This window comes from Pongo abelii, chromosome 2 (assembly GCF_028885655.2).
Source record: "Pongo abelii isolate AG06213 chromosome 2, NHGRI_mPonAbe1-v2.0_pri, whole genome shotgun sequence".
NCBI classification, from domain to species: domain Eukaryota; kingdom Metazoa; phylum Chordata; class Mammalia; order Primates; family Hominidae; genus Pongo; species Pongo abelii.
Window position 1 is genome coordinate 105,684,072 of NC_085928.1, and position 14,031 is coordinate 105,698,102.

Consider the following 14,031-nt stretch of genomic DNA (forward strand, 5'->3'; position numbering starts at 1 on the left):
TATTCTCTCTTTTGGTGAGGTGTCTCCTTTTGTTTTTTTGTTTTTTGTTTTTTTGAAATGAGGGTCTCACTCTGTCACCCAGGCTGGAGTGCAGTGACACGATCTCGGCTCACTAGAGGTGCCTTTTTTGACATTGAACAGTGACAGTGAGCTCACAAATGTTTAGGTATTTTCTGTTTTGTGTTCCATTTATGACCCATAGGTGGCACCTATTGAGTGCTAGATAGCAAGCAACAGCATGTGGGCATCTGGCTGGCTCAGGTACAGGTCCTTTTCTTCCAGTGATGACTCAAGATTGAAGTATCATTAAACCTTAATTAACACAGTAACTTACATATTCCTCTAATATTTGCTTCGGCCAGTTAATTAAACCATAGATGTTCCTGTGTATAGGCATTTACTAGAATTTTCATATTCTTTCTTGTAGGACCGGGTGACTTTTAGAAGAATCATAGTGAAAAATAATGCAAAGAAGAGGAAGATGTTTGAATCATTTATTGAGTCTGTGCCCCTCCTTAAATCACTAGAGGTAAAGTGGCTTGAATAAGAATCTGTTCATGGGGATCAGGAAAAGCTTTTAAAACTATTCTGTTGTTAGGTTTTCAAATCATACTATTCTAATCCCATTTCTGTGCTGCATAGCTATTGTGACTTTCAATTAAGGTCTTTTCCTTTTATTTGTGAATTTGTTGTTTCAGGTGTCAGAACGAATGAAGATTGTGGATGTAATAGGAGAGAAGATCTATAAGGATGGAGAACGCATAATCACTCAGGTGAGTGAGGGCTTTACGCAGCTCCTTTCCTGGAAGTCACCCCTGAAGAACTAGTACATCATTTATCTCAAAAACTTCTTGCCAGATGCAGTGGCTCACTCCTGTAATCCCAACACTTCGGGAGGCTGAGGCAGGTGGATCACTTGAGGCCAGGAGTTCAAGACCAGCCTGGCCAACATGGTAAAACTCCATCTCTACTAAAAATACAAAAATTAGCTGGGTGTGGTGGCCCACGCCTGTAATCCCAGCTACTTGGGAGGCTGAGGCAGGAGAATCGCTGGAACCCGGGAGGCAGAGGTTGCAGTGAGTCGAGATTGCGCCACTGCCTCCAGCCTGGGCAACAGAGCAAGACTCCATTTCAAAACAAAACAAAACAAAAAAAAAACTTCTATGTTCTCCCACTGTTGGGAGCTCTTATTACCAGGTAATAGATCATACTTCAGAGGACTATTATGTAGTCCTCTGAAGCTTATTGACGTCCATCTTACTGACACATGCAGATCTCTTGCTTCCTTTCACCTTTCCTTGGCTTCTAGTGTTTGTTCTCTGGATGTCATTTTCTTTTGACCTTAAGTAAGTTTCATTCATTGCTATTAGAACCTGGGGAAGGTTAAAGAGTTCTGCCCTCTAACTTTCTATATTTGACACAAAGGCATCCTTTTGGCTAATCTAACACAAATCAGAGTTCACAGTATTCAGTGATTAACCAAATTTATAAGATGTCTGGTATTTCCTTTGTGCATTTTTCTCATGTTATTTTGGGATACAGTAAAGATTACTAAACAGTGGTCTAGATCATTGTAATGAGTACTGTCTGGTAATTTTCTTTGTCCACTGTGTTTGTATTTTTAATTAAACATAAGTAGTATTGGTCTTTTCCAGGTATAAGCTTATCTGCCTATGGTTCTGGCTCAAGAGCACTGAGAAGATACATGGTTGGTCTTGGTTGGGTGATATGCTTATCCTAGAACCCAGTACTGAGACTACGAGGAGGAAAGGCTCAGATTGGTCAGGTGTGGGTCCTGTGGGTGGAATTGGCCCCACTAGAACACAGGGACTAATCAGACTTACCATAAAAGTGGAGAAAAAAGCTCCCTTGGAAGAGATAAAGGACTAACAAAAATATGATGTCTACTCTGAGTCACGTCTCTAAATGTATTTGTTTTCTAGGAACCATTACTATTAATAATTATTTTAATTAGAAATTGGTATATTCTATAAACATTTATTAAGATAGGTAGGACCAGATATGATAAGCACCATAATGAAGGAGAGTATGAACGACAGTGAGAACATAGAAATGGAAGTAATACATATGGTTTCATTGAGGAAATGCCATTTGAGATGGGCTTAAAAAACTAGTGCAATTTCAATGTTTGGGGTCCGAGAAAGGTCCGTCAGAGCAAGAAAACAATATTAGCAAAGGCCAGTGGTGTGAGCTGTGTTTCAGAGCAGGTATCCTGGTATGGTAAGAATGTAGTGCTGAGATTCAGAAATGGGAGATGTTAACTGGCCACATTTGCTTCTGAACCTAAGGTGCTTTAAGTAACATTCAAAGGACCTTCAAGTCATCCTGAAGGTTCTAGGCCTGTCTCATACTGGGTTTTCAGGAAATATGTCAGGAGATGTGAGAAGTCATAGTGTTTTCTTCATGGTCTGTGCTCTTGAAGATAGTACTCTATCTTCAAGATAGAGTAGTGGTACAGAATGGACATTAATTAAGATGATATTAAAAGGGGCTTATTATAGGTCCCTTTTGTCAATGTCTCTCACTGGACCAAGGTTTCTCAAACTGAGGTCCCAGGACCAGCAGCAATCAGCATCATCTGAGGATGTTAGAATTGTTAGGAATGCAAGTTCTTGAGCCCCCCACCAGACCTGCTGAATCAGAAACTACATTTTATGTTGTTTCATTTGTTTTGGTCAGCTTTGTTACAGTGTATTTTACATACAATAAAATTACTAAGTTTAAGTGTACAAATTGGAAGAGTTTTGTAACCATCCCCAAGTGGTATTTCTATCACCCATACAGTTCCTTGTTTTGTATTTGCAGTCAGTACCCTCCCCCACACTCACATTCTTGGAAACCATTGATGTTTTCTATCACTGTAGAAATTCCTTTCTACAATTTAGTATAAATGAAATCATGTAATGTATAGTCTCTGTGTCTGGCTTCTTTCTCTTAGCATAATATTTTTGAGATTTATCCGTGTTGTATTATCAGTAGATCGTTCCTTTTTATTGCTGAATAATATTTCATTGTACAAATGTAATTTTTTTTTCTTTTTGAGACGGAGTTTTGCTTTTGTTGCCCAGGCTGGAGTGCAATGACGCAATCTCAGCTCACCATAACCTCCACCTCCCAGGTTCAAGCGATTCTCTTGCCTCAGCCTCCCATTACTTTTTCTTTTTAATGAGACACAGTCTTGCCCTGTCGCCCAAGCTAGAGTACAGTGGCATAATCTCAGCTCACTGCAACCTCTGCCTCCCAGGTTCAAGCGATTCTCGTGCCTCAGCCTCCCAAGTAGCTGGGACCAGAGGCACGTGTCACTATGCCCAGCTAATTTTGTGCATGTGTGTGTTTTTTTTAGTAGAAATGGGATTTCACCATGTTGGGCAGGCTGGCCTCTTTAGTAAATACTTAAGAGTGCAATTGCTAAATTATATTTTAACTTCATAACAAACAAACTGTTTCTTAAAATGGCTGTACTGTCTTGTATTCCTACCAGCCATGTATGAAAATTCCAGTTTCTCTGCATTCTCACCAATAAATAGTATTTATAGCCTTTTAAAAAAAATTACAGTCAGGGTCTTGCTATATTGCCCAGCCTGGTCTCGAACTCCTGAGCTCAAGCTATCTGCCCGCCTTGGCCTTCTAAGTGCTGGGATTATAGGTGTGCACCTCCACACCTGGCCTTCATTTTCTTAATGGTATCTTTTGAAGAGAAAATGGTTTTAATTTTGACAAGTCCAGTTTATCATCTTTTCTTCTTTGTAGTTTTGTACTTTTGCTGCTGTATTTTAGGAAATCTTTGCAAAATCAATAATATTTTCTCCTAAGTTTACTTCTAAGACCAGCACTGTTCAACAGAAATAATATGTGAGCCACATATGTAATTTTAAAAATTTTTGGTCGGGCAGGGTGGCTCACGCCTGTAATCCCAGCACTCTGGGAGGCTGAATAGCTTGAGGCAGATAACTTGAGGCCAGGAGTTCGAGACCAGCCTGGCCAACATGGCGAAACCTCGTCTCCACTAAAAAGTAATAAAAAAAATTAGCTGGGTTTGCTGGTGCACAACTGTAATCCCAGCTACTTGGGAGGTTGAAGCACGAGAATCGTTTGAACTTGGGAGGCAGAAGTTGCAGTGAGCCAAGATCATGCCACTACATTCTAGCCTGGGGGACAGAGCAAGACTTGGTCTCAAAATAAATAAATAAATAAAACCTTTCAGTAGATATTTGAAATGGTGAACTTAATATATTTCATTTAACTCAGTATATCTAAAATATTTTTTCAACATCTAAGTGATATAAAATTTTATTAATGAGATATTTTACATTTTTAATACTGTCTTCAAAATCTAATGTATGTTTTGCATCTATAGCACATCTAAGTTTATACTAGCAACATTTCAAGTGCTCAGCCACATTTGACTAGTGGCTAATGTATTGAGCAGTACAGCTCTAGACAGTCAGAATTTTAGCTCTTACCTTAGGTCTGTGATCCGTTTTGAGTTATTTTTATTGTTTTTGTTTTGTTTTTTTGAGATGGAGTCTCACTCTGTCGCCCAGGCTAGAGTGCAGTGGTGTGATCTCGGCTCACTGCAAGCTCCGCCTCCTGGGTTCACACCATTCTCCTGCCTCAGTATCCCAAGTAGCTGGGACTACAGGCGCCCGCCACCACGTCTGGCTAATTTTTTGTGTTTTTAGTAGAGACAGGTTTCACCATGTTAGCCAGTATGGTCTCAGTCTCCTGACCTCGTGATCCTCCTGCCTCTGCCTCCCAAAGTGCTGGGATTACAGGCGTGAGCCACTGCACCAGCCTTGTTTTTGTTTTTTAGAAGCAAGGTCTCGCTCTGTCTTTCATGCTTCAGTACAGTGTGCAATCATAGCTCACTGCAGCCTTGAACTTCTAGGCTCAAGCAATACTCTTCCCTTAGCCTTCCAAGTAATGCCACCACACTCAGCTTATTTTTTTTTGGAGGCGGAGTTTTGCTCTTGTTGCCCAGGCCGGAGTGCAATGCCACGATCTCAGCTCACCACCACCCCCGCCTCCTGGGTTCAAGCGATTCTCCTGCCTCAGCTTCCTGAGTAGCTGGGATTACAGGCATGCACCACCATGCCCAGCTAATTTTTTTTTTTTTTAGTAGAGACAGGGTTTCTCCATGTTGGTCAGGCTGGTCTGTGAACTCCCTACCTCAGGTGATCCGCCCGCCTCGGCCTCCCAAAGTGCTGGGATTACAGGTGTGAGCCACTGCACCCGACCTTGTAGAGACAGGGCCTCTCTATGTTGCCCATGCTGGTCTTGAACTTCTGGCCTCAAGTGATCCTCCCACCTCACCTCCCAAGTAGCTGAGATTACAGGCTTGTGCCACCACACCTGACTACATTTTTGTGTTTTGTTTTGTTTTGTTTTTTGAGACAGAGTTTTGCTCTTGTTGTCCAGGCTGGAGTGCAATGGCACAATCTCAGCTGACTACAACCTCCACCTCCCCAGTTCAGATGATTCTTCTGCCTCAGTCTCCCGAGTAGCTGGAACTACAGGCATGCATCACCATGCCTGGCTAATTTTTTTTTATTTTTAGTAGAGAATGGGGTTTCTTCCTGTCTCAAGCTCCTGACCTCAGGTGATCCGTCCGCCTTGGCCTTCCAAAGTGCTGGGATGGCGTGAGCCACCACACCTGGTCTACATTTTTGTTTTTTAATGACTTGCATAATTTTCACAAGTAATTTTCATAATTGATAGAATATTTAGCTTATTCTTAGAGTAATGTAGACAGAAGGTGGCTTTAGTTTTACAAAATCATGTTTTATGTTTTTGCTATTAAAGTACCATTGCATTAAACCAAAAAGATTCCCATATCCTGAAAATCAGGGCTTCAGTCATTCTTATGGTGGAATGTGGATCTTATATGATCTATTGTGAAAAAGAGACATATAAGAACCTGATGACATGTTCACAAAGACCTAAAATGCAGTACAGTCTGGCGTCTTTACTCTTGAATGTAGAATGGAATGTTCTTTCTGTGAGATATGTACACAGAGCCTATTAGTGAACTTGAAAAGCAGGATACTTGGCCGGGCACGGTGGCTCATGCCTGTAATCCCAGCACTTAGGGAGGCCGAGGCAGGCAGATCACCTGAGGTGGGGAGTTCGAGACCAGCCTGACCAACATGGAGAAACCCCGTCTCTACTAAAAATACAAAATTAGCTGAGTGTGGTGGCACGTGCCTGTAAATCCCAGCTACTCAGGAGGCTGAGGCAGGAGAATCACTTGAACCCAGGAGGTAGAAGTTGTGGTGAGCCGAGATCGTGCCATTGCACTCCAGCCTGGGCAACAAGAGTGAAACTCCGTCTCAAAAAAAAAAAAATGGGGGCAGGATACTCTTCCAGTGAGCTCTTTTTTCCAACTAGGTAGTCATCTCATTCTACCCTGCAAAATGATAGCAGTCCTACAAAGCCTGAACAACCAGCATACCCGGAATATCCACCACTGGACAGCGTGGAAACAGGAAATGTGTGTCTTGGCCCACACATTTAGCCTGTCCCAGCCTAACCAGGCTGTTTCATGAGGTTGGAAATGCAAAAGAATGCATCCCCTTAGCTGCCACAAAGATCAGATGTTTTCAGCTGATGGTTAAAATCATCAAAACATGGTTTTATTTTAAATTTTATCCCCTTGCGTTGTTTCACATTATCATAATCCATTCTAGTGAAGTATTACCAAATCAGTAAAATTTAATGGACCAAAGTCCTTTCATTGTCCTTCATTTGGTCCAGAGGAAGAGATGAAACAAGGCTCTTTGTTTCTCATGTATTCTAGATGACATTCTTTCTCATCTCCTCTCAACCCTGAATCTACCAACTACTCACCCTACCTGCTAGGGAAAGATTATTTATCCCCCAGGTTTCTGAGGAAAGTCATCCACAAAACTGGATAGTAATAGTACCTACTTTCTTAGACTTCTTTGGCAAAAAAAATGAAATGATACACATACTCACCAGAGAGCCTGCTGGGAGTGAGCACACAGCAACATTAGCAGCTTCTATTCTATATGAGCTCCCCTGTTCATTCTCCTCATGCCCTAAGTCATTCTTATCCTGTACACATACCCTAGTCTCTGCTGTCTTCTTCATTTTGTTTTCCTTTTCTCTTTTTTTTTTTTGAGACAGTCTCGCTCTGTCGCCCAGGCTGGAGTGCAGTGGCACAATCTCGGCTTACTGCGACCTCCACCTCCTGGATTCAAGCGATTCTTGTGCCTTAGCCTCCTGAGTAGCTGGGATTACAGGCACACACCACCACGCCTGGCTAATTTTTTGTAGTTTAGGTAGAGATGGGGTTTCGCCGCCATGTTGCCCAAGCTGGTCTCGAACTCCTGAGCTCAGGCAGTCTGCCCGCCGTGGCCTCCCAAAGTGCTAGGATTATAGGCATGAGCCACCGCACCAGGCCATTTTTTTTTTCTTTTTTTCTTTTTTTTTTTTTTTTTTTGAGATGGAGTCTGACTCTTTTGCCCAGGCTGGAGTACAGTGGTGCAACCTCGGATCACTGCAACCTCCACCTCCCAGGTTTAAGTGATTCTTGTGCCTCAGCCTCCCAAGTAGCTGGGATTACAAGCATGCACCACCACTCCTGGCTAATTTTTGTGTATGTGTGTATGTATGCATGTATGTATTTTATTTATTTTTGAGACAGAGTTTCATTCTTGTTGCCCAGGCTGGAGTGCAATGGCGTGATCTCGGCTCACTGCAACCTCTGCCTCCCGGGTTCAAGCTATTCTTCTGCCTCAGCCTTCCAAGTAGCTGGGATTACAGGCATGCGTCAGCACGCCTGGCTAATTTTTGTATTTTTAGTAGAGATGGGGTTTCACCATGTTGGTCAGGCTGGTACCAAACTCCTGACCTCAGGTGATCCACTCACCTCAGCCTCCCAAAGTGCTGGGATTACAGGCGTGAGCCACCACACCTGGCCTTTTTTTGTATTTAGTAGAGACGGGGTTTCACCATTTTGCCCAGGCTGGTGTCGAACTCCTGGCCTCAAGCAATCCACCCCCCTCAGCCTCCCAAAGTGCTGGGATTACAGGTGTGAGCCACCATGCCTGGCCTTTGCTGTCTTCGAAACACACGTACACTCCTTCCCTCACTTTGTTTCTATTCTAGCTACCAGCCTAATTTCTTGCATAGCCAGAGACTTTCAAAATGTGATCTAACAATATGGACTAAAAGAAGCCAGATACAAAAAATATATGATTCTATTTATATTAAGTTAAGGAATGGCCAAAACCTACAAGGACAGAAATTAGATATAGTTACTTCATGGGTGGGAATGTGGTGGTTTTGACTGAACTCCAGAGGGAGCCTTTTGAAGAACGGATATATTTTCTATTTTGATCTAGGAGGTGGTTATACAGGTTTATACATTTGTAAAAAGTCATCAAGCCTTGAAATGTGAGCACTTTAAATGGTGGATGTTATACACCTGTCTAAACAAAAAGGGCTCAAGCACTATCCTTCACCACCTATCACTTGCAGATCTTTCCTGCCACACAGATCTTCCCTTTTCACCACCCTCTTCTTGGTGAAGTACCTCTCCCTCTTTGTGACTCTGCCTCTGGCTCCTACTAAGTTTCTTTCATGGCTGTTCATCCTTTGTCAGCTCCTGTCATGAAGCCGTTTGTGTAATGCTAGAACTTCATGGTGATTTGGCTCTGCTGGTTGTTAAGATACTTACCCAACATAGCAGGGCAGAAACCCATAGGCACCCCTTTGTAAAGCTGTGGCATTTACTCATATGGGGCAGTGATACATCCTGGGACTAGATTAACTCAGAAACATCAGCCTAGCTGTGTATGGTGCCCACTTGGGGCTCTGTGTGATGGTCAAAGGACATAAAGTTTGTGAAAGCCTCAGAAGTAGATTCTCACTGAAGACAAAAGACCCACACAGAGTGAGAGTGCATGAGTAATAATGCATTATCTGATGTAGATGGTGTTTGTTCCAGAAGTTAATAGTGAGGGGTCAGAAACTGAATGAAGTGTGCCTGAAAGCTGCTTCGCATATATCTGCATGCCTGACTCAGACGTCCTCCCAATATTTGCTCAAATCTCACCTTCTCAAGCTCCTTTTTTTTTTCCTTTTCCTAAGAGGCAAGGTCTCGTTGCCTGCTCTGAATTTGTTTACTATTGATTCATTTGTAGAGTTAGAAAATAAATACAAATCAGAGCTTAAGCAGTGAAAAAGCAATCTATTTCTTTATTCCCCTTCAATACTACTTGTGGCTCTGACCTGACCTTTCTTTTCTTTCAGGGTGAAAAGGCTGATAGCTTTTACATCATAGAGTCTGGCGAAGTGAGCATCTTGATTAGAAGCAGGGTGAGTTTATCAGTTTATATGTGATGGTGTACACACAAAAATTAACGATTTGCTTTAAATAATATGAAGTGTGTTGAATGCACCAAACCATCATTGTTATGTGAGGTGTGTGACTGGCAAAGACCCATGTTTAAGCCCATTTAGTATAGATTTAGCGTATTTAGATTAGATTAGATATAGATTTAGCATATGCTTATTCTTGCTCCCTTTGCCTCTGCCGTGTAATTAATGATTTAGGGGATATTGGCCTACAAATCAATAAGAAAAAGATAAAAACCCTAATAGAAAATGGGGGCTGGGGCTGGGCACAGTGGCTCACGCCTGTAATCCCAGCACTTTGGGAGGCCAAGGCGGGCGGATCACAAGGTCAGGAGATTGAGACCATCCTGGCTAACATGGTGAAACCCTGTCTCTACTAAAAATACAAAAAAAATGAGCCGGGCATGGTGGCGGGCGCCTGTAGTCCCAGCTACTCAGGAGGCTGAGGCAGGAGAATGGCATGAACACGGGAGGCAGAGCTTGCAGTCAGCTGAGATCGTACCACTGCACTCCAGCCTGGGTGACAGAGCGAGACTCCGTCAACAAAAAAAAAAAAAAAGGAAATGGGGGCTGGGCGCAGTGTCTCACACCTGTAATCCTAGCACTTTGGAGGCCTAGGCAAGAGATCTCTTGAGCCCAAGAGATTGAGGCTGCAGTGAACCGTGATTGTGCCACTGCACTCCAGCCTGGGTGACAGAGCAAGACCCTGTCTTTAAAAAAAAAAAAAAGGAAAGAAAATAGGGAAATTATATAATAAAAAGAGATTGGAAGGGATGAACATGAAGAAAGCTTCCTTGTTAGAGCACTGTTAGAAGAGGTCTCTAGGATGACTGTAGTCGTTTAATGGATGGTGTGACCTAGAAAACTGAGGAGCTGTAAGTAGGAGGAATGACTGTTACTGGTAAATCCTATCATCACCAGATTTTTCAGTTTCTTTTTTTTTCTTTTTTGAGAATACAGAGTTTGTTAAAACAGTTATATATAATACTAAGTCGAGCTAATATGAAAACTTTAGCAAAATATTGAGTAAAAGTTAATAAGTAGCCAGGCATGGTGGCTCACGCCTGTAATCCCAGCACTTTGGGAGGCTGAGGCGGGCAGATCACGAGGTCAGGAGATTGAGACCATCCTGGCTAACACAGTGAAACCCTGTCTCTACTAAAAATACAAAAAATTAGCCGGGCATGGTGGCGTGCGCCTGTAGTCCCAGCTACTCGGGAGGCTGAGGCAGGAGAATGGCATGAACCCGGGAGGCAGAGCTTGCGTGAGCTGAGATCACACCACTGCCCTCCAGCCTGGGCAACAGAGCAAGACTCCGTCTCAAAAAAAAAAAAAAAAAGTTAATAAGTATGGAAAAAGAAGAATATTACTGTGTGTAAGATAGCTGGATTTGTTTTCTCTCTCTCTCTCTTTTTTTTTTTTGAGTGAGTCTTGCTCTGTCGCCCAGGCTGGAATGCAGTGGTGCAATCTCAACTCACTGCAACCTCCAGCCCCCTAGTTTCAATCGATTCTTGTGCCTCAGCCTACTGAGTAGCTGAAGATAGCTTGATTCTTTTTTATTTTAAGCTAGAGTCTCGCTCTTGTTGCCCAGGCTGGAGTACAGTGGCGTGATCTCAGCTTACTGCAACCTCTGTCCCTGGGTTCAAGCGATTCTCCTGCCTCAGCCTCGCAAGTAGCTGGGACTATAGGCTCCCACCACCAAGCCCAGCTAATTCTTTGTACTTTTAGTAGAGACAGGGTTTCCCCATATTGGCCAGGCTGGTCTGGAACTCCTGACCTCAGGTGATCCTCCTGCCTCTGCTTCCCAAAGTGCTGGGATTACAGGCATGCGCCACCACGCCCAGGTGATAGCTTGATTCTTAATTAAAAGTAGATCTTTGAGACCAGCCTGACCAACATGGAGAAACCTCATCTCTACTAAAAATACAAAATTAGCTGGATGTGGTGGCACATAGCTGTAATCACAGCTACTCAGGAGGCCGAGGCAGGAGAATTGATTGAACCCGGGAGGCGGAGGTTGCAGTGAGCTGAGATCGCACCATTGCACTCCAGCCTGGGCAACAAGAGCCAAACTCTGCCTCAAAAAAAAAAAGAAAAGAAAAAAGTAGATCTATTGTTTCAACTGAAAACAATAGTTTTGGCCTGGCACGGTGGCTCACGCCTGTAATCCCAGCACTTTGGGAGGCCGAGGCAGGCAGATCATGAGGTCAGGAGATCAAGACCATCCTGGCTAACGTGGTTAAACCCCGTCTCTACTAAAAAACACACAAAAAATTAGCCGGATGTGGTTGCGGTCACCTGTAGTCCCAGCTACTCAGGAGGCTGAGGCAGGAGAATGGCATGAGCCCAGGAGGCAGAGCTTGCAGTGAGCTGAGATCGCACCACTGCACTCCAGCCTGGGCAACAGAGCGAGACTCCGTCTCAAAAAAAAAAAAAAAAGAAAACAATAGTTTGAAATGTCTGTGTCATTTTACTTACAGTTTTTGGACTAGTGATGTTTGTAGATTTCTCAGATATTCATTGACACCTGCTATGATCACAGCATAGTGTTAGGTGCATAAGATCAGCAGCAGCATGGCACTGGGATATTGGGGATGGGGGGTTTATCAGAAGTTCAGAGTCCTGGCTTTTCCCCAGATCTACTAAATCAGAATGTGCATTGCAAGAAAACCTGCATAATACGGGAGCTGGTGTGTATGTGACAGTGTGATAAGTCCCTTCTGTTTTAGAGAAGGGACTAAGTGGGCACAAATATGGCTGCAACTCCAGAGAATACTACTGAAATTGGAAAAGGAAAGTTGGCTCAGATGAAACAGACCAACTTCAGAGCAACAGGGCAGAAGTGTAGAAGGAAGAAGGGTCAAACAGTGTAAGCTCGTGTAGCAGTTTTGTTTCTTTTAAAAATTAACCAAAAAGGAAATTATCTTTCTGCCTACAACATAAAGTGGTTCTTAGAGATTGAGACTAATTCTTACTAATAAATTCTAAACAATTTTTTACTTAAATTATCACTTTGGTTAGCAGTTGGATTTGTTAAAAACAAAAACTCTAGATATTAATACAATGTAGTATATTATCTTAAATTTAGTTACTTAATCCTTATTTTAAAAATGGGAGGAGGGAGGCCGGGCACGGTGGCTCATGCCTATAATCCCAGCACTTTGAGAGGCCGAGGCGGGCAGATTACGAGGTCAGGAGATCAAGACTATACTGGCGAACATGGTGAAACCCCATCTCTACTAAAAATACAAAAAAATTAGCCAGGCGTGGTGGCGGGCGCCTGTGATCCCAGGTACTTGGGAGGCTGAGGCAGGTGAATGGCATGAACCTGGGAGGCGGAGCTTGAAGTGAGCGGATATCACGCCACTGCACTCCAGCCTGGGCGACAGAGCAAGACTCCATCTCAAAAAAAAAAAAAAAAAAAAAAAGGAGGAGGGAACCACTAACTTAAGGTACAAATAAGTACTTAAAAAGAAACTTGTTGGCCAGGAGCAGTGAATCACTCCTGTAATCCGAGCACTTTGGGAGGCCAAGATGGGAGGATTGCTTGAGGCCAACAGTTGAAGGCTGCATGAGCTGTGATCATTCCTCTGAACTCCAGCCTTGGTGACAGAGTGAGACCCTATCTCTTAAAAAAAAAATGTGGGGGGCATGGGGGATTTTGTCACTGTAAAATGTTGTTCAGGGTGCAGTCTCAAATCAGAGAAATAGCCCAAGTTTGTGGCTCATTACCTAAGAGAAGCATTGTCCTTATTTAGAGAAGATTGGGCATGTTCAGAATGGTATGGCTGTAGATTACCTTGAAAATGTTAGGACTCAGATAGCGCTCTAGGTAAAAAGCAAACTCTTCTGATCAAACCAGACCACTGAGATTAGTCCGTGGAGTTTACATGGTACAGTTAGTGAATTTTCTGCAAAGTTAATTCCTCAGTAATTGTGTGGAGTATGCTGAGAACAGTGTATGTGTGTGCAACTGGACATGCCCAGCTGTGATCCTGGAGTCAGCCTAGGTCATGTTCTTTGCCTGCTGTAGACTAAATCAAACAAGGATGGTGGGAACCAGGAGGTCGAGATTGCCCGCTGCCATAAGGGGCAGTACTTTGGAGAGCTTGCCCTGGTCACCAACAAACCCAGAGCTGCCTCAGCTTATGCAGTTGGAGATGTCAAATGCTTAGGTAAGAAAAGTTCTTTATGCATTAATACTCTTTTTCTAACATGTAATATTTTTTTCCCATCAGCAAGCCTTGACATATTCTGCCATCTTTTACTGCTGTCTAGGCCTAGGCAGTTTATGTGACCAACCAGAGATGGATGAATGGATGCTTTCAGCAAACATTTCTGAGCATTGATGACAGCCTGTGAGCAAGACAGGCATGCAGGCTCTTTAGCCGTATGAAAAGAACTGATGTCCAGGGCTGTGGGAGAATGGGGAGAACAGGTGCTGCTGGACTCTGTAAAGTCTCTAACTTGGATGACACAGTCTTCTGAATTCATATAGAAACATCCCTTTTTGCAAGTGGCCGGTGTCCCAAGGTGTAATCTCATACAACATGAATGGGTATGTTTAGGAAAAGGTTTGCATGAGGGAAATAGCTTGAATTCATTCTCTCCCTCATCTCTTTTTAACAA

General features: G+C 43.1%; 1 protein-coding gene across 6 annotated transcripts in view; it reads left to right on the forward strand.

Annotated features, from left to right (window-relative positions):
* The window catches only part of PRKAR2A (protein kinase cAMP-dependent type II regulatory subunit alpha), a 95,108-nt gene that overhangs the window by 75,936 nt on the left and 5,141 nt on the right, over window positions 1-14,031 (forward strand). For 2 of the 6 annotated variants that reach the window (XM_024244838.2, XM_054550820.2), the window contains 4 exons: window positions 428-529; window positions 699-773; window positions 9,298-9,363; window positions 13,436-13,577. In XM_024244838.2, coding sequence (XP_024100606.1) covers window positions 428-529; window positions 699-773; window positions 9,298-9,363; window positions 13,436-13,577 — 385 coding nt within the window. Of the gene's footprint in view, window positions 1-427; window positions 530-698; window positions 774-858; window positions 954-9,297; window positions 9,364-13,435; window positions 13,578-14,031 lie in introns of those variants that run through there. The other 4 variants (XM_054550824.2, XM_054550822.2, XM_024244839.2 and 1 more) reach the window with 2 other exon arrangements.